We start from the raw sequence: 25310 nt of genomic DNA on the forward strand, positions 1-25310 counted from the left end.
TTTAGTGCTGTGCTGTGCTGTGCTGTGCTGTGCTGTGTTCTGCAGTATCAGTCCAGTGGTGCTGTGTGCTGTGCTCTGTCCTTCTGAGGTCAGTGGTGCTGCTGGGTCCTGTGCTGTGTCCTGTTCAGTCCAGTGGTGCTGTGTCCTGTGCTCTGTGCTTCTAAGGGCATAGTTATTTCCCCAATATTCCCCTGTGTTTAAAAAAATAAAAAAAAGTTTTTTTTATAAAATACCAAAAACTACTTTAATATTTTTTAATTACCACAAAATTTTCACAACCAATCCTGCAGTATAAGCCCATTGGTACTGCAATATTACCAAGTTCACACATTCAGCAGTAAAAGTCCAGTGGTACTGCAATATTACAAAGTTTACACATTCTGCAGTATCAGTCCAGTGGTGCTGTGTCCTGTGCTCTGTCCTGCTGAGTTCCGTAGTGCTGCTGGGTCCTGTGCCGTGTCCTGTTCAGTCCAGTGGTGCTGTGTCCTGTGCTCTGTGCTTCTAAGGGCATAGTTATTTCCCCATTATTCCCAAGTTTGTAAAAAATAAAAAAAAAGTAAAAAAAAATAAAAAATTTAAAAAAAAAAAAAATATATAATAATTATAACCAAATTTGCAAAACCAATCCAGCATTATAAGTCCATTGGTACTGCAATATTACCAAGTTCACACATTCAGCAGTAAAAGTCCAGTGGTACTGCAATATTACAAAGTTTACACATTCTGCAGTATCAGTCCAGTGGTGCTGTGTCCTGTGCTCTGTCCTGCTGAGTTCCGTAGTGCTGCTGGGTCCTGTGCCGTGTCCTGTTCAGTCCAGTGGTGCTGTGTCCTGTGCTCTGTGCTTCTAAGGGCATAGTTATTTCCCCATTATTCCCAAGTTTGTAAAAAATAAAAAAAAAGTAAAAAAAAATAAAAAATTTAAAAAAAAAAAAATATATAATAATTATAACCAAATTTGCAAAACCAATCCAGCATTATAAGTCCATTGGTACTGCAATATTACCAAGTTCACACATTCAGCAGTAAAAGTCCAGTGGTACTGCAATATTACAAAGTTTACACATTCTGCAGTATCAGTCCAGTGGTGCTGTGTCCTGTGCTCTGTCCTGCTGAGTTCCGTAGTGCTGCTGGGTCCTGTGCCGTGTCCTGTTCAGTCCAGTGGTGCTGTGTCCTGTGCTCTGTGCTTCTAAGGGCATAGTTATTTCCCCATTATTCCCAAGTTTGTAAAAAATAAAAAAAAAGTAAAAAAAAATAAAAAATTAAAAAAAAAAAAAAAAAAATATATAATAATTATAACCAAATTTGCAAAACCAATCCAGCATTATAAGTCCATTGGTACTGCAATATTACCAAGTTCACACATTCTGCAGTATCTTGTGCTACATATAATGGAGACCAAAAATTTGGAGGATAAAGTAGGGAAAGATCAAGACCCACTTCCTCCTAATGCTGAAGCTGCTGCCACTAGTCATGACATAGACGATGAAATGCCATCAACGTCGTCTTCCAAGCCCGATGCCCAATCTCGTAGTACCGGGCATGTAAAATCCAAAAAGCCCAAGTTAAGAAAAAGTAGCAAAAAGAGAAACTTAAAATCATCTGAGGAGAAACGTAAAGTTGCCAATATGCCATTTACGACACGGAGTGGCAAGGAACGGCTTAGGCCCTGGCCCGTGTTCATGACTAGTGGTTCAGCTTCACCCACGGATCTTAGCCCTCCTCCTCCTCCCCCCCCTACAAAAAATTGAAGAGAGTTATGCTGTCAGCAACAAAACAGCAAACAACTCTGCCTTCTAAAGAGAAATTATCACAAATCCCCAAGGCGAGTCCAAGGGTGTTGGTGGTTGTCAAGCCTGACCTTCCCATCACTGTACGGGAAGAGGTGGCTCGGGAGGAGGCTATTGATGATGTAGCTGGCGCTGTGGAGGAACTTGATGATGAGGATGGTGATGTGGTTATTGTAAATGAGGCACCAGGGGGGGAAACAGCTGATGTCCATGGGATGAAAAAGCCCATCGTCATGCCTGGTCAGAAGACCAAAAAATGCACCTCTTCGGTCTGGAGTTATTTTTATCCAAATCCAGACAACCAATGTATGGCAATATGTAGCTTATGTAAAGCTCAAATAAGCAGGGGTAAGGATCTTGCCCACCTAGGAACATCCTCCTTTATACGTCACCTGAATAACCTTCATAGTTCAGTGGTTAGTTCAGGAACTGGGGCTAGGACCCTCATCGGTACAGGGACACCTAAATCCCGTGGTCCAGTTGGATACACACCAGCAACACCCTCCTCGTCAACTTCCTCCACAATCTCCATCAGATTCAGTCCTGCAGCCCAAGTCACCAGCCAGACTGAGTCCTCCTCAATACGGGATTCATCCGAGGAATCCTGCAGCGGTACGCCTACTACTGCCACTGCTGCTGTTGCTGCTGTTAGTCGGTCATCTTCCCAGAGGGGAAGTCGTAAGACCGCTAAGTCTTTCACCAAACAATTGACCGTCCAACAGTCGTTTGCCATGACCACCAAATACGATAGTAGTCACCCTATTGCAAAGCGTATAACTGCGGCTGTAACTGCAATGTTGGTGTTAGACGTGCGCCCGGTGTCCGCCATCAGTGGAGTGGGATTTAGAGGGTTGATGGAGGTATTGTGTCCCCGGTACCAAATCCCCTCGAAATTCCACTTCACTAGGCAGGCGATACCAAAAATGTACAGAGAAGTACGATCAAGTGTCCTCAGTGCTCTTAAAAATGCGGTTGTACCCACTGTCCACTTAACCACGGACATGTGGACAAGTGGTTCTGGGCAAACGAAGGACTATATGACTGTGACAGCCCACTGGGTAGATGCATCCCCTTCCGCAGCAACAGCAACAGCTGCATCAGTAGCAGCATCTACAAAATGGCTGCTCATGCAAAGGCAGGCAACATTGTGCATTACAGGCTTTAATAAGAGGCACAACGCTGCCAACATATTAGAGAAAATGAGGGAAATTATCTCCCAGTGGCTTACCCCACTTAGACTCTCATGGGGATTTGTGGTGTCAGACAATGCCAGTAACATTGTGCGGGCATTAAATATGGGCAATTTCCAGCACGTCCCATGTTTTGCCCACACCATTAATTTGGTGGTGCAGCATTACCTCAAGAGTGACAGGGGTGTGCAGGAGATGCTTGCGGTGGCCCGCAAAATTGCTGGACACTTTCGGCATTCAGCCAGTGCCTACCGCAGACTAGAGGCACATCAAAAAAGCTTGAACCTGCCCTGCCATCACCTCAAACAAGAGGTTGTGACGCGCTGGAACTCCACCCTCTATATGCTGCAGAGGATGGAGGAGCAGCAAAAGGCCATTCAGGCCTACACAGCCACCTACAACATAGGCAAAGGAGTGGGGATGCGCCTGAGTCAAGCGCAGTGGAGACTGATTTCCGTGTTGTGCAAGGTTCTGCAGCCATTTGAACTTGCCACACGAGAAGTCAGTTCCGACACTGCCAGCTTGAGTCAGGTCATTCCCCTGATCAGGCTGTTGCAGAAGCAGCTGGAGAAAGTGAGGGAGGAGCTGGTAAGCCATTGCGATTACAGCAAGCATGTAGCTCTTGTGGATGTAGCCCTTCGTACGCTTTGCCAGGATCCGAGGGTGGTCACTCTTTTAAAGTCAGAGGAATACATTCTGGCCACCGTGCTCGATCCTCGGTTTAAAGCGTATGTTGTGTCTCTGTTTCCGGCGGACACAAATCTACAGCGGTGCAAAGACCTGCTGGTCAGGAGATTGTCCTCTGAAGAGGACCATGACATGCCAACAGCTCCACCCTCATTTTCTTCCACATCTATGGCTGCGAGGAAAAAGCTCAGTTTTCCCAAAAGAGGCACTGGCGGGGATGCTGATAACATCTGGTCCGGACTGAAGGACCTGCCAACCATTGCAGACATGTCTACTCTCGCTGCATTGGATGCTGTCACAATAGAAAAAATTGTGGATGATTACTTTGCTGACACCATCCAAGTAGACATGTCAGACAGTCCATATTGTTACTGGCAGGAAAAAAAGGCAGTTTGGAAGCCCCTGTACAAACTGGCTCTATTTTACCTGAGTTGTCCCCCCTCCAGTGTGTACTCGGAAAGAGTTTTTAGTGCAGCGGGGAACCTGGTCAGTGAGCGGCGAAGGAGGTTGCTTCCTCACAACGTTGAAAAAATGATGTTTATAAAAATGAATAATCAATTCCTCAATGAAGTACAGCACTGCCCTCCAGATACTACAGAGGGACCTGTGGTTGTGGAGTCCAGCGGGGACGAATTGATAATGTGTGATGAGGAGGAAGTACACACTGTATGGGGAGAGGAATCAGAGGTTGAGGATGAGGACGACATCTTGCCTCAGTAGAGCCTGTTTAGTCTGTACAGGGAGAGATGAATAGCTTTTTTGGTGTGGGGGCCCAAACAAACCAATCATTTCAGTCAAAGTTGTTTGGTAGGCCCTGTCGCTGAAATGATTGGTTTGTTAAAGTGTGCATGTCCTATTTCAACAGCAGACCTCTCAACTGCAGCTCATCCCTCCTCTGCGGGGATAATGTCTCCTGTGCTCTGACACGTCACTCTGTGTACTCTCAGCCTCAGGATCTGACACTACAGCTACCATGCCTCTTGTAGCAGCCCTCACTCCAGGGCCTCTTCCATGTGCAGTGTCCCCCTCTCTCTTGGGTTCACTATAGTGGCATGGAGTTCTCCCCCTCATCCAGGGCACACATTCCTTGCCCTGGCTCAGTCACCACGCTCAGACTTCCAGGCAATGCTGGGGGAGCCTGGGAGCTTCCACCCCAGGTCCCCAGCTACAACTCTCCTCTCCTGTGTCTTCTCTCTCTTTCTGACACTTTAAAGATCGTGCCTTTAAATGAAAAAGTCAGTCTTGATTGCACGACTATGTGCAAGTGCAACAGGGACATTTTTTTGGGTTTACAAAGTCAAACAGTAACACTACGACCCTGTCTGTCTGGGGTCTGTCAATGACGAATTGTCTGGAGCATGTTTTGAGGAGGTATTGTGGCCCCGGTATCAAATTGGGTACCGGGGCCACCCCACTATGCAGTCCAGATACTTGTTTGGTGGAATTCCGACACGTGGAGGGTTTTTTAATTATATTGTGGCCTCGGTACCAAATTGTGTACCGGGGCCACCACACTACGCAGTCAAGATACTTGTTTGGTGGAATTCAGACCAGTTGAGGGTTTTATTATTATATTGTGTGGACCACTCTATCTATACCACACTACAACTCTATACCACTCTATTTCCTACTTTAATTCTATTTAATTCTATTTCCTACTTTAATTCTATTACTAATTAATTAACATAAAGAGGAACAAAAAAAACCAATTTTACCAAAAGTATAATATGACTTAGACTTACAAACACTACACTTGAAAGATCGTGCCTTTAAATGAAAAAGTAAGTCTTCATTGCACGACTATGTGCAACAGGGACAGTTTTTTTCTTTACAAAGTCAACTAATAACACTTGGACCCTGTCTGTCTTTAACATACTTAATGGGATCTCAATGACGAATTGTCTGTAGCATGTTTGGAGGAGGTATTGTGGCCCCGGTATCAAGTTGGGTACCGGGGCCACCCCACTACGCAGTCCAGATACTTGTTTGGTGGAATTCTGACACGTGGAGGGTGTATTTATTTTATTGTGGCCCCGGTATCAAGTTGGGTACCGGGGCCACCCCACTACGCAGTCCAGATACTTGTTTGGTGGAATTCTGACACGTGGAGGGTGTATTTATTTTATTGTGGCCCCGGTATCAAGTTGGGTACCGGGGCCACCCCACTACGCAGTCCAGATACTTGTTTGGTGGAATTCTGACACGTGGAGGGTGTATTTATTTTATTGTGGCCCCGGTATCAAGTTGGGTACCGGGGCCACCCCACTACGCAGTCCAGATACTTGTTTGGTGGAATTCTGACACGTGGAGGGTGTATTTATTTTATTGTGGCCCCGGTATCAAGTTGGGTACCGGGGCCACCCCACTACGCAGTCCAGATACTTGTTTGGTGGAATTCTGACACGTGGAGGGTGTATTTATTTTATTGTGGCCCCGGTACCAAATTGTGTACCGGGGCCACCACACTACGCAGTCAAGATAGATAGATGCGTATCATAGATAAAGTACATTCAGTGGTGTGGGGCAAATTGAAAAATATTCAAAATGCACTGACATTATCAAAAACAAGAGGTTGTCACACGCTAAAACTCCAACATGTATATGATGGAGAGGATGGAGGAGCAGCCGTATGTGTAGTGTAATGCAGACCTGTTGAAGGTTTTTTATATATTTTATTGTGGTGCCCAGTGCCCACTCCTCTACGCAGTCCAGGTACATTTATTGGTGCGAATCAAACAAGTTGATGGTTTTCTTATTATATATATTGTGGTGACCCACTCCTCTACGCAGTCCAGGTACATTTATTGGTGCGAATCAAACAAGTTGATGGTTTTCTTATTATATATATTGTGGTGACCCACTCCTCTACGCAGTCCAGGTACATTTATTGGTGCGATTCATAAAAGTTCAGGGTTTTTAAGATATTGTGGTGACCCACTCCTCTACGCAGTCCAGGTACATTTATTGGTGCGATTCATAAAAGTTCAGGGTTTTTAATATATTGTGGTGACCCACTCCTCTACGCAGTCCAGGTACATTTATTGGTGCGAATCAAACAAGTTGATGGTTTTCTTATTATATATATTGTGGTGACCCACTCCTCTACGCAGTCCAGGTACATTTATTGGTGCGATTCATAAAAGTTCAGGGTTTTTAAGATATTGTGGTGACCCACTCCTCTACGCAGTCCAGGTACATTTATTGGTGCGATTCATAAAAGTTCAGGGTTTTTAATATATTGTGGTGACCCACTCCTCTACGCAGTCCAGGTACATTTATTGGTGCGAATCAAACAAGTTGATGGTTTTCTTATTATATATATTGTGGTGACCCACTCCTCTACGCAGTCCAGGTACATTTATTGGTGCGATTCATAAAAGTTCAGGGTTTTTAAGATATTGTGGTGACCCACTCCTCTACGCAGTCCAGGTACATTTATTGGTGCGAATCAAACAAGTTGATGGTTTTCTTATTATATATATTGTGGTGACCCACTCCTCTACGCAGTCCAGGTACATTTATTGGTGCGATTCATAAAAGTTCAGGGTTTTTAATATATTGTGGTGACCCACTCCTCTACGCAGTCCAGGTACATTTATTGGTGCGAATCAAACCAGTTGATGGTTTTCTTATTATATATATTGTGGTGACCCACTCCTCTACGCAGTCCAGGTACATTTATTGGTGCGATTCATAAAAGTTCAGGGTTTTTAATATATTGTGGTGACCCACTCCTCTACGCAGTCCAGGTACAATTATTGGTGCGAATCATAAAAGTTCAGGGTTTTTAATATATATTGTGGTGACCCACTCCTCTACGCAGTCCAGAAAGATACCTTGTTGCAACGTTTTGGACTAATAACTATATTGTGAGGTGTTCAGAATACACTGTAAATTAGTGGAAATGCTTGTTATTGAATGTTATTGAGGTTAATAATAGCCTAGGAGTGAAAATAAGCCCAAAAACTTGATTTTTAAACTTTTTATGTTTTTTTCAAAAAAAATCCGAATCCAATACCTTAAATCCGAACCGAGACCTTTCGTCAAGTGTTTTGCGAGACAAATCCGAACCTCAAAAATAACGAAAATCCGGATCCAAAACACAAAACACGAGACCTCAAAAGTCGCCGGTGCACATCCCTAATTTTAATACGCCTACTACCACTAGTTAAGACCTGGGGGCAACTGAATACTCTGGAACATACTGCAATTCTTAGAAAGGTGACTGCTACAGGCCAAAACCTCATGAAGAGGTTCTAGGGGTTTATTATCTTATTCAATATTGCTGTAATACGAACAGGTCTGAATACTTGGGTATCCAGCATATTTTAAAGAAATTATTTTTACTTTCTTTTTGAGTATATGTGTTTGCAATAAAATACTGATGCGTAGAAAAACTGTGTAACTTATATGTAAAAACGGTGATTTGGCTTCATCTGACTATATTCACTCCCAGGTTGACTTTTTCACCGCTTTGCAAGCTTTGATTTTAAGACAGTAGCTGTATTGAATTGAGGACATCGCTGTATACAGAATAACTTTCAAGCAGAGTTATGACATTTGCATTTAGGGTGCACTGTTTTTCCATCATAGAAATCTATGATTTGCATTTAACCCTTTGTAAATAATGCAATGGCCATTTTAAAAAGAAAACTGCTCTGATCGCTCTTATATTCATTTAGTTATTTGCTGTGTTTGTTTTTTTTGGCATATATATAATAAAGCGACTTAGCACAGTGAACATTTTGGTATACATCATTAACGTACAGTATTGCTGCTATCAATTGGAAATTATGTGTTGTATTTTGTGTCACAGTGGCCGAATAAGGTAGACATGTTTGAGTATTGATGTCATATTTGGTTGATGCCGAAGTTTAGACTGTGCTACTTCCGAAGTGCAGCCTTTGAAACTTTATTTAGTATGCCATAACATTATCTCTTTGCTTATTCTGTACAAATCTGTTTTTCAGAATGAATGTAGAGACCAGATTATCACCTTCAATATGTTGAATTATCGTGCATGTAAAAACCTTTGGAAATCGTGTGTAGAACATCATACATTTTTTCAGACAAAGAGATCGCAGCCTCATGATAAGAAACTGGTGTCTAATTACTGGACTTTGGGTACAATTAACCACGCCAAGTAAGTAAAATTATCATATGAATATTACAAATGTCTGACGTGTGCTTGAAGCAAAATTTAATGGAATATACCACACAAAATTATAGTGTTGCCAGTTTTTGAGCAATTGAGTACACAATCAGAGAAAAAATAAGCCTGTGCTTGATAAATCCAATATTATACATGGTACCAACTGTATGGCAATATAAATGCTCTATATGTACACAAAACAAAAGATAATTGTTAGTGCTTGCCCTCAACAATGCATATCTGTGTGTATCTAGCAAAATGAAAACGTGAGGTATTTGCTTATATTTTGATCAAAACATATAATCCTGAATCCCAGCATCAGGGGCACCTTATTGTGTGCAGGTCTTACAGTGACCTATCTGCTACAAACACTATTAAAATGCAATTAAAATCAGATTCACTCACCTCCCAGGTATAGGGGCTTACATCTAGCAAGGGCTGGTTTATAAGCCACATCCAAAATGCCTTAAAAAGGCCTGATAGATAGCTGCTAAGACAGATACTGAGCACAAAGCAAAGGAGTGCAACACAGCTGGCCAGCTTTATCCATGTATTAACATTTTTAGCATTCTTTGTATTTGATTTGTGTATTTCCCTTCCCTCTGGGTCTCTTGAAGAGTCTTGTCACGAACATGCTCCCAGCTGCCGTGACTTTGGGGTGTTTGTTGTATGAGGTCACACACGATTTCAGCCCGCAGTCTCTCTCACCTATCACACAGGTTCTAGACCTACGAATCGCCCCCAAACGCAGCGCTCTCACACCCCCAGACACTTCAAGGTTCAGCTACCACCTATTGGGTACGAGCAATAGGACCCCAAAATACTGTCCCACACTGGCGCACAGGCTTCTAGTTATCCACAAACTAACAAGACCCACACCAGCACACACAGGGTTTACTCTTCACACCTCCAGACTGTTACACAAATGTAAATACAAGCACACACAGCTTGTTAATCAAATGTATCAACAAATCACACACTGGCATTCCAAGGGTTATCCTGGTCGAGCAATCTCTTCTAAACAGGCTATGGATTCTTTAGAGTATCAAGGACGCAACTTATTAAATTATGGATTTAATATACAAAAAGTACAGGGCTTACAGATAACAAAAATAATGAATAACAATTAATAAATTTGACATAACAAGCAAAACTGTTTAAAATAAAAAGGATTACATTCAGATTTGCACTTACATGAATTGCATTCTGGCCAAGGGGATTTGGCTATGAAGATGGACAGCTTATCAATGTAACTTGATTTCCCCAGAAGCCTGACAGTTTTCCCCTCAGAACACAGATTTTTAAGCAAACTCAAATGGGACGGCATTCACAGGGGCAGTGTGAATTCTAATGTGGGGGCGGAAATGTCCCCTGGGTGTTGCCTCAGGTTTGGTCAAACAATTCATAAGTTTTGACCTGTTGGTAATTCTTCACAGATATATCTCAGAGAAATAACACCCCCCTCAATAAACCGGTCATAATCTCCCGCATGTTTAAATAGCATAAAGACCATGCAGATTTTTATACCAGAGTCTTCACCTAGGCATATGGCTCTCCAATTTACACCCAGGAGTTAGTTTGTGTTTACACTACCTATTGAAAGGAAGTCAATTAGCTAGGGAAATACATGATCAAATACAATGGATGTCTGTGATCTGCATATCTTAAGCTGGTCTCTGCACAAAGGGTTTACCTAACTCAATTACCTCTTCCTGGGCTCATTTGGTCACACATTTATCTGAGTTGACGGACCAGGTTAATTTAGGTATTCATGCAAAGATTTATTTGGGTCCTGACATTCAATATTCTATTTCAGCATGTCAGATTTATGCTCTCATCCTGACAGGTCTCTATAACCAAAATGTATTTTTTTCACCTCTCAATATATGTTACCATCTTGCACTGAATTTAAGTCATTAAGTGGACTGTAACTGCAACTTAACTCTACCTCCTGAAAATTCAATGCTCTGTTCCTTTATCTCATCTGTTTCTAGCTACCAAAGCTTATTAAGCATTAGATGTGTATAGGAACAGTCTCAGTTTGAATCACATTTAACAGAAGGTACCCCCATCTTTGTATAACAAATCTAAATACTCTCGACCCAATACACTCATTTTCACTAAAACATATAATCTATCCTATCACTTCTCTGTTCTGCCTTGATCAGGCTGCCTCTTTCTATAACATACCATTCACTTCAGCCCTAAGCAATACAGTGCCATCCACCACATATAGTCTCCAACGATCCAAACCATATCCCCCATATTGATTACTGTGACTTACCCCTATATTGCTTTCCCCGCACCCACCTATCCCCACTTCAATCTATTTTAAACAACAAGACTAAAGTTCCTATTTTTCCACTTCACATCTGCTGCACTACTCTGCAAATTCCTACACTGGCTGCCTGTGTCCCGCAGAATCCAAATGAAAGTACTCAAATTTACCTACAAAGCCATCAACAATAACACCCCTTTATACGCCTCAAATCACATCTTAAAATACTCTCTCTCTCGTCCTCTTAGATCTATCTCAGACCTGCTCGTTGCTTCAACACTGGTAACACCTCTCACCCCTGCCTACAAGACATCTCCTGTGCCACTATTCATATATGGAATTCCCTACCACGCTTGTTCAGATTCTCTCACAGACTTCTGATGTTTAAATGCTCTCTGAAAGCGTATTTGTTTATTAGTGCTTACCCTACTCCCACCTATACTATCCACACTAAAGCACCCTCATAATTGTCCCAATTTCCACTCTGAGCCACACTTTTCTCTTTTGTTTCAGCAGTGCCCTCTTCCAATTAGAATGTAAGCTCTCATGAGTTGGTCCCTCCCTCCTCTTCATTTTCATGTCTACATTTATTTTGTTTACCTTATAGGTCCCTGTTTTTATGTATGTCGGAGAATTGTGGCGTCTTATATATTCTTTATAATAATAGTAATAGTGCAGGCGCTAGTAGAAGCCAAATCTTAAATAATGTAACCAACAAAAAATATGACATAGTGGCAGCTTGCTCAACAGGGAGCCCTGCAACTCCTTAAAATTTACAATAACAATACAGAAAAAGAGAAGCGCCATTCCTGGTCAGAAGAATAGCAAGAGAAAATGGTTTAGAGTTGATATGAATTTATTAAAACATTTGTACAATGAGTAAAAAAAAAGTTGCAACTTCCATAGACACAGAGTATTAATCGGTAGTCAAGACCAGAACTTTCCTACCTTGTTTTCAGTATATCATCATCAGCAGCTATTTATATAACGCCACTGATTCTGCAGCGCTGTACAGAGAACTCACTTACATCAGTCACTGCCCCATTGCAGCTTACCGTCTAAATTCTCTAACATAGGCACATACACACACAGACCGAAAGAGACTAAGGTCAATTTAATGGCAGCCTTATATGCTTTGTGCCGTAATGCTGCCCTTCTAAATGAAACTAGAGGACTCGTAAACATTTATGTGTGAGAGAGAGCGGAAAAATCATTGCCCCGGTTAAGCTTCATCCAGTCCCGGGGTAACAGGAACTAACTGAGACTTGCAGCAGAGGTGGTCCCCAAGAAGGGGTGCACTCACTCTGAAGCCAGGACATCCAGAATGCCTCACACTGCCGCTGCGTCCCGGCTAGTGATAGGCAGCTGGGGCACTCGGCTGTAATTAAATTATTGCGACCTCTTGAGTGGATGTGAGGGGGCGTAATCTTGGCCCCATTTCTCCTATCATTATGCTACCGATTCCTGCTCATAAGTTTTTACTACATTGAGTTAAGTCCTGGGGGCATCCGAGTACCTGTGCGTCCAACTCTACAGGAAAGGCAGCTGAAATAGGTGAAGTTTTCTCCTGCTAGTTTTGCAAGATTATGACAGTTACTAGGATGCTGTAACATCGTAAAGGATTATATCCTGGGACCAGTGGTATAATAGCAACCTGACCTTCAACTGTTTGTTTTTGGTATTAGTTGTTAGCTGACTCGAATTGCTCTCTACGCCACCATTTTTGTTAGAATAAAATCTGTGTGTCATAGAGTATATCAGACTGAAGATTACCTGTGGGTATTGGTGCTGCTACTCAGGGAGGCACCTGGTCTAACACACCACTGGTCTTCACAAGGGACCCCCACAAGGGAGTTTGGGTTTCGCCGCGAGAGACATGCAGGTCGCGTCCCTCCCAGGAAGCTACCAGCGAGGTGGGTGGTGAACAATCGTGATCGTAGAGGCTGAAGTCAAAACTGTGGACAAGCGAGGTACCAGGCAGTGGGCAAAAGTGAAGTCGGCAGGCCAGGGGTCAAAAGCAGGGGGCACGGAACAGACCAGAGGAGAAAGCGGGGTCAGGACAAGCCGGGTTGATACACAGGGAGTCAGTTAGGATGCAGAAAGAACTACTGAGGTGCTGGAGCATAGGAGACCTAGTTTCTCTGGCACTCTAGTGGTGACAGAGTCTCCCATATATGCAGGTAAGTATTCACTCCTTTGTGGACAGTGGGGCGGCGGTCAGCGTGGCTGACCACAGACAGGAAACCAGGGAGCGTGTCCCGTTGCCGTGGCAATGGGTGCACATGTGCCCGAGGTCCGACCGGAGGGAGCGTCCCGTTGCCTAGCAACGGGGCACCCCGGAAGAGGAGAACGGCGTCTGTCCCCGGCGAGAGCGGAGACGCGGGGACGGCGCCTGACAGTACCCCTCCTCTCTATTGGGAGGATCAAAGGACAACAAACACCCAAGGGACTGAAGCCCTTCCAGTGCACCAGGTATTGAAAGCGACGTCAAAATTTACTTACAGCCAGTATTTGGCTAATCTCATACTCGTTACCAGTCGCAGTTGGAATGGGTTCAGGAGAATGAGTGGTACGGGAAAATCTATTAAGTACCAACAGTTTGAGCAGAGAAATATGAAAGGTATTATGAATTCTTAGGGAGGGAGGCGGAGTCTATAGGTAACCGGGTTGACAATCTGAATTACCGAAAAGGGTCCAATGAACCGGGGTGCCAATTTCATGGAGTGCACCCGAAGTCTAAGGTTTCGTGTGGACAGCCACACCTTGTCTCCAACTAGAAGGGTGGGAACCAGTCTCCGGTGACGATCAGCAAAGGATTTCTTTTGATGTGCAGACCTCAACAGATTCTCTTTAGTGGATGACCAGACCTTGGCCATATCTTGAGCCATGGAGTGAGCAGCAGGAACGGTAGGAGTATGCGAAGAAAACTCGGGGAGGATGGGATGGGTGCCATACAACGAAAAGAAAGGAGAGAATCCAGAGGATGTATGCTTGTGGTTGTTGTGGACGAATTTGGCCCAGGGCAATAGATAATCCAGTTAGACTGGTTATGAGACGAGAAACAGTGGAGGAACAATTCCAAATCTTGATTCACTCGTTCCGTCTGCCCAGGATGATATCCCGAGGAAAACTTTAAGGCAACACCCAGGTCTTTACAGAACCGAGATATAAACTGAACACCACGGTCAGAGATGATCTCCTGAGGACATCCGTGGAGGTGAAATATCTCCTTGATAAAGACTTGTGCAAGTTTGGTGGCAGAGGGAAGACCCTTCAGAGGGACAAAATGTGCCATTTTAGAAAATCTGTCCTCCATTACCCAAATGGTGTTGAAGCCATTACTGGGGGGCAAATCAGTGATGAAGTCTATCGAGACACTTAACCATGAATGATCAGGAATGGGAAGAGGCAGGAGTAAACCGGACGGGGGTTGCCTAGGAACCTTGTTTTGTGCACAAGTCGTACAAGAGGCTATGAACTCCCGAACATCCGCACAAAGAGTAGGCCACCAATAGGGTCAGGACAATAATGAGACAGTCTTTTCAACCCCGGCAAGTCCGGCGAATCTAGTAGCATGAGCCCATCGGAGAGCCTTAACACAAAGGTGAGGTTCCACAAAGGAGCAACCCATGGGAGGGTTTTGAGTGAGAGCAACATTGCAGGAAGGCTCAAGAATGGGTGGTGGTTCAGCAACAGGTGGAACATCCGAAATGTCAAAAGACCGGGAGAGGGCATCGGCTTTGGAGTTTAAGGTTCCAGAGCTGTAGGTAAGATTAAGATCGAACCTAGCAAAAAATGAGGACCACCTGGCTAGGCGTGGGTTCAAGCAAAGAGCGTCCCGAAGATAGATAAGGTTCTTCTGGTCAGTAAAGACCGTTACAGCACCTTCAAAGAGGTGGTGCCACTCCTCTAGCGCAGACTTCACTGCAAGCAGTTCTTTGTCACCGATGCCGTAATTGCGTTCGGAGGGAAGGGCCTTCCTAGAAAGGAATCCGCAAGGATGGAACCTTCCGGAGACAAATTCTTGTGACAGGACTGCTCTGACGCCAATAGATGAGAGGCATCTACTTCTAGGAAGAATGTTCTCTGTTGACAGGGCTGGGCCAGGATCGGAGCCGAGGAGAATGCCTTCTTTAGAGAGTCGAAAGCGGCGAAGGCCTCAGGAGTCCAGTTCCAAGGGTTGGCTGATCTCCGGGTGAGAGCTGTGATGGGGGCAATCAAGGATGAGAATTGTTGGATGAACTGTCTATAATAGTTGACAAATCCAATAAATCTTTGAACCGCTTTTAATCCCATGGTCTGGGCCAAGTGATAACAGCAGATAATTTCTCTGAATCCATCTGGAGACCAGCACCCGAAACAATGTAGTCCAAGAAAGGGATTTGCGTAACTTCTAACACACATTTCTCAAGCTTACAGTATAGACGGTTGGACCAGAGGCGTGATAAGACCTCTCACATGAGAATGGTGGGAGGACAATTCGGGAGAGAATATTAGAATATCCATCCAAGTAAGCAACCACGGAGACATGAAATAGATCTTGGAAAATCTTGTTGATAAAAGACTGGAAAACTGCAGGAGCGTTGCAAAGCCCGAAGGGCATAACCAGTATTAAATTAAATAATTTTATCGTTTTCCAATAAGCATTGTCTAAGCGATTTCTTGTGTTTCCAAAGCACAAACAATTTATTTAGCAGATGTAAAAGTTTTAGCAATTCAATACATAATTATAATATAGTACAGCCGATACCAAATATATACATACATACTGCCGCATCCTTCGCTGCGCTAAGCTGCGCTCCGCTGGTACCAGCTTATAGTACTTCAGCCCAGAAGACTGTGGTCAGAGAATGACTGGGCAGCTGGTCCCAGGGAGCTTGTATATATACACTCAGTGTTACAGAGAAAACAATACAGATGACGTGGCTTGCTTCTATAAGTCCAGGCTTCAGGACAGTCCAGTGTAAACAGGTCCTAGGCCAGTTCAAACAACCCCTCCAAGGGTGAGGGTCAACATTCCAGATGATTCTCATGCCCAGAAACCAGTTTAAGCTAGTCTATTCACAATACACAGTCAGTGACATTTTAAGCATTTATTCCCTAACATCAATAACTAGAGTATGCAATGTGCGATCCCTTCGACGAAGGAACCGGACAACTGCCGATGAATAGGGGATTAAAATGATACTAAACATGACATGTTTCCTGTAACCTGAACCTTAAGTATCACTAAAGTGTACATATAAATATTTATTTATATATATATATATATATATATATATATATATATATATATATATATATATATGTGTATATATGTATATATATATTTATAAACTAAATACCATCTGCTCATAAATCACTGTGGAATGGAACCATTATAAATATGAAATATATAAATAAATAAATGTGAGGGTGCGAGTGTGTGCGTGCGTATTTTACAGCGTGATCGTGCCATGCCACGTGTTACGTGGCATACTGATCGCAATCGCACGGTAAAACAATATTAACCAATATACTTTCGTTCATCCAATTATACGACTTTGACACCAGATATTCGAAGTGTCGCTCATGAGTACAGAAGACAGTGTTCCATTCGCCCCCAGTCGTATGCATATGAGATTATAGGCCCCACGCAAATCCAACTTCGTAAAGACTTTAAACCCGCTGAATCTGTCAAATAGCTCGGAGATGAGCAGCAGGGGGTACCTATTCTTGACGGTGAGGGCATTAAGTTGCCTATAGTCGATGCAAGGACGCAAGGTCCCATCTGTCACGATCCGCCTGGCAGCTCCTACCTTTTGGACTTTATTATTTGTATTTGTTCTTTTTATGTGTTTGCAGCAGTACCTCTGATGTCCAGAGGTGCTGCTATTGTGCTTTTTTTGTGCTTTAGGGGTTAACCTCTGTTCACTAATTATCCCATGCACCTGGGTGTGGTCTCATTTTCCTTATTTATACCTGTCACTCCCAGCACACATTGCTGGTTATTGATGTCATATCCTGTTGTTGCACCCTGTGGATTCTTCCTCCTGCCTTGCTCCTCTGGTTACATGCTGCTTGGAATCTGTTCATACCTCCTGCTTCCCTGCATTAGCTGTGTACCTGTTGGTTTCTGAACATTCACATTACTTCCTGCATCAGCTTGCACCTGGTATTTACTACTACTCTTGATTACCTGCTATTTATACTTTTCTGCAAATAAACAGAGTGTTTTCACCATATTCGTGGCTCCTAGCTGTACTCCTGTATGTAACCGTGACACCATCTTTTTTTTTTTGACAAAAAAGTAGCCAGTACCTGCAGGAGAGGAGGACTTCCTGATGAAACCTCGTTGGAGATTCTCGGCGAGATAAGAAGGCATGGCTTTATTTTCAGGCATGAATAAAGGCTATATATTGCCCTTGGGAAGAGGCCTATCCGGTAGCAACTCGATAGAACAGTCCCAGGGGCGATGTGGAGGAGTGGTCTCAGCAGCAACTTTGCAGAATACGCCTTGAAAGGAGGAATAGGGAGAAGGCAACTCGGGTTGAGAAGACACCATTTGGCAAGAAATAGTAGACTGTTTACATTCGATTCCAGAAAGACAAGATTTGAAGCATTGAGTCCCCCAACAGGAAGCCAGGGAGCGCGTCCCGTTGGCGATCAATAGGGTGCCTCGGAAGAGGAGAGCGGCGTCCATCCCCGGTGAGAGAGAAGATGCGCCTGACACTGTGACCTTTTGTCAAATTTATATTGGTGTTTTTGCGGTTACTTATTTATTCAATTACAGTAATGGTAAGTCTGAACATGCCAAGGAGGTTTGGCTGCAGTGAATGGGAGATATCAACACTATTCAGTTTTATTTTTTTAATTGAATCAGAGAAAGCAAATGCAATGATGGCAAAGTTACAAAAATCCTTCATTAAGACAGTTTTCTGCAGACTTTGGCCAACATTGGTGAAATAGGGACCGTTGTGAAGGGATCATTAGAAAATAGACTGGAAATGACTGGAAATTAATGTTAATGCTATAAAATAATAATATAGGAGCACAAACAGCTCAAAATGACATTAATTTACCTGTTTTTCATAATTTTCAATTAAATCCAGATCCAAAACAAAAAACACCTCACATTTGTTTGAAAAAACGGGGAGCAAAGCCGAAACACAAAGTTGGGTTAGAACGGACAACAGTTTTGAAGCCAAAACACAAGAGTCAGTACACATCTCTAGTCTCCGTTGATCAGTCCCATGTGCAGCCTTTAGCTGGATTTGGGTTATACTGCTCTCTCTGTGTTAGAACTACTCTGTTGATTCATAATATACTTTCAAGAATACTTATAGAAATGCACTAAATTAGAATCTGTCTGACATGTTTTAATAAATTTATGTAAACTCTAAACCATTTTCTTTCGCTATTTTTGTGACCAAGCTTGCTGCTTCTCTTTTTCTGTATTGTTATTGCATTCCATCAAATGTACTTCAAACTTGGGTGGTTCCTATACACGTTCCCTAAAATATTTAGCCCTAGTGCTAGACAACATGAGCCAGAGCTGCTTTCCACTTTAGTAGCTTTGGGGTTCCCCTGTAAAAGTTGTAACCAGCACCAGACTAGGACAGGCTGGACTCACTATAATTTGGAACTCCTCAGTGTAAAGCAGGCCTGTCCAACCTGCGGCCCTCCAGGTGTTGTGAAACTACAAGCCCCAGCATGCTTTGCCAGTAGACAACCAGTTGATAACTGGAAGGGCATGCTGGGACAACACCTGGCGGGCCGCAGGTTGGACAGGCCTGGTGTAAAGGCTGAAGCCTCGAGGGAGTGAGTCCACAAAAAAACTATTGATGTGTAGCAGTGGGGTTCTTAGCAACCCTGGGCTTTGTATACTCGGGTAATAGTAGCAGAAAACATTCTGGCCGCTATGTCACCCCAGTGGTCTTTGCTATTATGGCATTACATGTCCAAGCAAGCACTGGCAGCCATTGATCCCCAAACACCTGCATGCTCATGGCTGACCGTGTGCACTGTCGAAGATGCAATTGTACAATATATGAAATGCAAAAACATAAATAAATAAAATAAACACACAAGAAAGGCTATATAAACTTTTACTGAAATAAAGCTGCTCTGCAACCTATTTTTAAGCACTATAGTAAAAATCTTCCTCCATGACATACACTATGATAACTGTGTCTTTTGGAGCCCCTCCGCAAAAGTCATAGTCCTCAGTTGATCAGGAGGGTCACTAGTTATTTAGCGAAGCTCAAGCTATTTCCCACACTCTTCATCATTATCAACTTACATCAAGGTTTGTGGCTGTGCAAAAGATATGACTCCTAAGAAGTGAGGCTTATCTAAATATATTTTAAACTCAAAATAAGATGCATCGCCCTTACTTTACTTTGCGCTCCTTATTTGCGTTTCCAAATACAAGGGGCCTTATGTGCAAGTTACATATACCGAAATTCAACTGCATGTTTGGCACAAAGCATATTTTTACATAGCGCAAATGTACTTGCATCCAACTGTAAATCAGGGCCTATCTCTCTAGATCTATATGTGTTGTTCTTCACCTCACTCTGTTTTCTCATTTATTCTGTTTTCCCCATATATCTTCTTTCTTGCCTTACTTTTTCTAACCGTATACTGTATGTACACTTTTTTGTCTCGGTTCTTTGTTTCTTTAAAAATATATATTTTTATTTTTATTTTTTTCATAAAAAGGACATGGCAAATATTTAGAAATAGTTCTGTTACCTCAGTACATACATCTAAATACATTTTGTTATATCATCCTACATCTGCGACATTGTTTGCTAACTTTACATTTTTTGTGTAGCAATTAGTGAACATTATATTTCTTAATATGTACACTTTTTTTCATAACTCTTAAACTTTATACAGATGTTCATATTGTTCTCCGAATCATTTAAACAATTTTTCATTTCATATTGCCATTATAATTCAGTATGCTTCTGTCGAAGTCAGCAAATTGGATAAAGTCATTTCAATTAATATCGAGCTAACTTGGTTGTCTTTGTCCGAAAATATGCGTAAACAGTCTTCTAGTGGAAACACTGAAAAAGAGACTAAAAGAGTGGTGCGAGATACCGAAGTCATGGTCTGTGAAGAAGTGTTGTATAATGCTGAACTTGAACTTGATTGTGTGATAGTTTATTACACTATCAAAGGGTGGAGCTGTCGAAGTCAGCATATTGGATAAAGTCATTTCAATTAATATTGGGCAAACTTGGTTGTCTTTGTCCGAAAATATGCGTAGAGCACGCTACGGCGTGGAAGGGCGTATCCAGCCGCAACACGTGGCAATAAACAGTTTCTACACTTTTACACACATTCGCACAAACACATACAGTTGTAAATAGTACACATTAATCGTAGTTGCAACACATAGTCATTTATGTCGAAATATAGTAGTATTCATGTTTAATATTATAAGTTATATGCATATTAGTAAAACCTATGGTTCAGGTTAAAGGAAATGTGTCATGTCTGATATCATTTTAATCCCCTATTCATCAGCAGCTGTCCGGTTGATTTGGCGAAGAGATCGCACATTGCATACTATAGCTATTGATGTTAGGGTATAAACCTTTAATATGATACTGACTATAAAATGCTAATGGACTAGTTGAAACTGGAGTCTTGGCGGGAAGAACGGAGCACATCCTCTGGAGAGATGACCCCCACCTTTGAATTCTTTAGTTTGAACTAGCCTATGATCTGCAACCCCCTGGACCTACCTGAAGCCTGGACCAATAGAAGCAAGCCACACCATCTGCATTGTTTTACTGTATTTCTGTTTGCATATAAGCAGGAGCTTTTCATCTAGTGTTCAGTCATCTTGACCACAGACTTCAGACCTGAATGACTGTTCACTGGATCCAGAGCGCCTGCGATTAGTAATGGCTGCACTTATTATTTTGCTTGAATTATTCTGCTACTTTTTGAGAATAAATTTTTGTGCGTTGGAAACACAAATCGAGATTCGACAATCGTTATTGGATAGCGACAAAACGTGCATAACAATTTGGGGGCTTGCGCGGAGGTTACATTACCGGACAGATTTAGGTTCCGCAACAAAGGGTGGAGACGCGTCTTATACGGGTAAGAACGCAATGTGTTCAAAACCTGATTTTTTTTCTCTGTTGTGAAACCGAATGTCCGTTTTGCATAATCTGAAGGTGCACTAACTTGAATCTAGGGACAAAAGAGAAAACTGTTTCTTTTTATTGTCATATTGCCGTTTTATGTATTACATTGCTTAGCGTATGTGTACTTCCTGCCTAGCGTATGTGAACTTCCGGTAGATTTGCCACGTGTTTAAATAATCGTTTTGATAGGTATTATACATGCATAGTATAATCACTTGTGAAAGCCTCTGAAACGTTATTACTATTGTTGGGAACTTTTGATTTTCTGCGCAGAAAAGATGTATATTGTGTGATTTTGTGACCTAGATACACTGTTTTATTGTTGATTGTGCTCAGTTGCTGTCTGACGAGGCAGGTTGCCCAACTGAAGGACGGTATATGGGGCAGGTATACCGAGGGCGAAAACAAAGGGGGTTTTCGCAAAGCGCGCTCAATAGATCGCATGGTTTACTGATAATTAATGTTAGTAAGCGGTGCGATCTGACAGTACGGTAAGGACAACTGTGATTGTGAATTGGGAGAGCAGCTTGGAGGAATTATATTGGAAAGGCAGGTTGTTTGTATCGACTTTGCGCTACCAGTGAAAATAAACTCAACAGATTCCGGGTATCGAGGAGCTGATAGCCCTGTAGCCCATTGTGATATTTCTGTGTTAGGGGTCCTCGTCTGGTGCGAGTGGACGCGGCTTGAGGAAATACGTCCACGGCCATTAGAGATCTCTAGCAGTAGATTGTTTGTAGCAAAGGGTTGAAAGTGTTTGCGGAAGAGACAGAGTACTGCGGTATTGTCTGTGGTCCGCATAGATATTGATATTGTTTAACATGGGTGCTAAGCAGACGCTAGAGATGGCCGAGGTACTGCCTAAGGAAGGGCCTATTGGTTCAGCAAGATTTCTTATGTGTAAGAAATATGGTGCATACGCAACTGCGTATTGGGACACGTGGCTCAAGATGACCAAGGATTGTGTTAGGCCTTTCCCAACAATAGGGAGTTTTAATGCAGAGGTACTAAATAATGTAAAAGATAAAGTGGGGTTGATTAAGTCAACGAAAGTGAGAAATAAACATAATGATTGTTTGAAATTTTGGCAAATGGAAGGCAACACGTGGCAGGGAAGCGAGTGCACAGCGGAAGTAGGCGTGGTGAAAAGCAGGCGCACAGCGGAAGTAGCCATTGAGAAGCGTGGAGATCTCAGCGCCAGCGCGCCGCCGCCACCCTATGTGGCGGGAGGAGTAAGTACAGCCGTTATTAAAAATGAAAAAAAGGAATTTGCTAAGTTATATCCTGTTTTAAGTCAGTTTAAAACAAGTGTTTCTGAAAAAGAGGATGAACCCACTGTAATATCAGCCATTGCCCATGCTGTTACTATGCTAGAGGTTCAGCGTAAGTATGGAAAGGGGGCAATGGCTGAGATAGGTGAGAGTAGTGTGACCACTAGGAGGGATAACATCCAAAGTACTGAAGTTGTTACTCCTGTAGTTAATCCTGAAGATAGTGAACCGGTGGGTACATAACCTGTCCGCACAATATCAGTTCCCAATGGGAAGGCGGATAAGGATGGTGTAGTTCCTTTAAGAAATGTTACAATGCATTGTCCTTGGACTAGATCAGAATTAGGTTCCATTATGACTGAATTCCCAGATCCTAGAAAAGAGTTGGCTAAGTGTCAGAAGTTTGTTAAAGACTTAGGAAATGCGCACGAACCAACCAATAAGGATTAGCGTTAGTGTTGAGGGCATGTCTTCCTCCCAATACTAACATACAAAAATTTATTAAAGATTGTTTGTTGGAGGGAGACGACACCTTGACAGATGAGGTGAATCAAGAGAATATAGAACTAATTTTCACACATTTAGCCATCTATTTTTCCAGTAAATCGGAGTAAAATTTTCACCATTAAACAGAAAGATAGTGAAGCAGCATCATATTACTTCACTAGAGTTATAGCAGCGATAACACGGTTCACTGGGATATCAAACATAGGTGAGGATCCACATCACAGGGAGGTAGCTGTAGGAGTACTAATGGATGGTCTTAGGGAAAATTTAAAAACCAGAGTGCAAACCTCACTACCTAATTGGAGAGGCATCACAGTAGATTCTCTTAGGTAGTCTGCTGTGGAGCATGACAAAAATATCTTTAGCAAAAAGGAAGAGAAGAGTGATAGGTTAATGACGGTAAGTATACAGGCTCTAGAGGGAATGCATACACGGCCACCAGCATACAACCCACATAACAAGAAACATAAAATAATCAGGTGTTTCAACTGTAACGAAGAAGGACATTTCATGAGAGATTGTAAAAAGGAAAGACTCAATACACATAGGGGTGGATCACGTAGATATCCTCCAAGGAGAAATTCACATAGACTAGAAGACTCACACCTGCCCGCGCATGTTATAGCAGCAAATGCTGCGTGGGAAAGCGATAGTCAGCGCTAGGGGTCAGGTCATACCTGTAGTCTACAGCCAGTGAGGTTAACTGAGAGTCTGAGAGAAGAACCAACAATGATAGTTGACATAGCTGGTAGGAAACAAACTTTTCTTGTAGATACAGGGGCGGCCAGATCTGTGATATCCTCTCCTTTTAATCTACAGGTGACCAGTAAAACTATTCCAGCTATGGGGGTAACGGGAAGAGTGTTAAATTATCCTTTAACTAAACCCACAGAACTTACTATCGGGGCCCTGCATACCAAGCATTCGTTTCTCTTGGCTGCAGCAGCTCCTACTAACTTGCTGGGAAGAGACTTGTTATGTAAAATGGGATGTGTCATATACTGTACCCCAGATGGTGTATTCCTAGATATACCAGAGATGGTCGTGCATAAGGTACAGGATATATTGGACACCCCTCAAAGGTTAATGTTGCACTCTACCGTTACAGAACAAAGTCCATCTCCAGTAAAGGGGATGTTGCTGCAAATACCCTATGGACCAGAGATGGACAGGACACTGGATTGATGGCAAATGTAGCTCCTGTGATGGTAAATCTAAAAAGTGGTAGGATAGCTCCAAAAATCCCACAGTATCCATTAATACCAGAGGTGGAACTAAGGGTATATCCTGTTATTGAGAGGCTGTTGCAACAAGGGATTTTAATTCGTACATCCAGCACAGCAAATAGTCCCATTTTCCCTGTGAAGAAGAGTGGGGGGAGGGGCTATATATTAGTCCAGGTTAAGGGGAAAGTAGTTGATAGCTAATTCCCCGTAGTGCCCAATCCAGCTGTCATCCTCATGCAGATACCATCGTCTGCTAGTCATTTTACTGTCATTGATCTATGTTCTGATTTCTTCTCAGTCCCTCTTCACCCTGACTGCCAATACCTATTTGCATTCTCCTACAGGGGGGTGCAATATACATGGAACAGACTTCCCCAGGGGTTCATTGACAGTCCCTGTATTTTCTCCCAAGCCTTACATGACTGTTTACAATCCTTCCAACCTAGCAATGGGTCTGTTCTGATTCAATATGTGGACGATTTATTGTTGTACTCTGATTCTTTTATGTCATGTTTACATGATACTAAATTGTTGTTGCTCCATCTGTCGCAAACAGGGCACAAGGTGGCAAAGAATACAATAGATATCTCCGGCGCTAATAGGTAGCATGAAAAACATGCAAATATCAGAAAAACATCAAATGCAGCAAATCAAAAAGAGGAAGTGCAAATCCTCTAATAAACAGACAAAACAAACCAAAAAGCAGATTGCGCACGAGATGTTCAAATCAAATAAATACACATAAAAAATATGTATAAAAATATATGAAAATAAATGTACAAACAGCTCATAATATAGTAATACCTCTGTTTACTGAATACAATGTATAAGTAAAATCAATAATCACATAAAATTATCCACAGGCTCATAGGGACCTATATATATATATATATATATATATATATATATATATATATATATACACACAGTGAGACAAATATCTCTATAGAGTAGCATGAAATTTTGCTTTCAACAATTGTCTCTATGACCAGAAGAATGGTAACTCTGTATTAAAATGTTGGCAAAACAAGCTCTATTCCACCTGATTCCAGTGTCTTGAT

The 25310-nt window shown here is 42.4% G+C and overlaps 1 protein-coding gene across 10 annotated transcripts in view; it reads left to right on the plus strand.

Annotated features, from left to right (window-relative positions):
- The window catches only part of PTPN3 (protein tyrosine phosphatase non-receptor type 3), a 607886-nt gene that overhangs the window by 229082 nt on the left and 353494 nt on the right, over window positions 1-25310 (plus strand). For all 10 annotated transcript variants that reach the window (XM_075212795.1, XM_075212800.1, XM_075212794.1 and 7 more), the window contains one exon: window positions 8635-8807. In XM_075212795.1, the coding sequence (XP_075068896.1) occupies window positions 8635-8807 (173 nt within the window). The remainder of the gene's footprint in view (window positions 1-8634; window positions 8808-25310) is intronic.

Source organism: Mixophyes fleayi, chromosome 5 (genome assembly GCF_038048845.1).
Source record: "Mixophyes fleayi isolate aMixFle1 chromosome 5, aMixFle1.hap1, whole genome shotgun sequence".
Classification (NCBI taxonomy): domain Eukaryota; kingdom Metazoa; phylum Chordata; class Amphibia; order Anura; family Limnodynastidae; genus Mixophyes; species Mixophyes fleayi.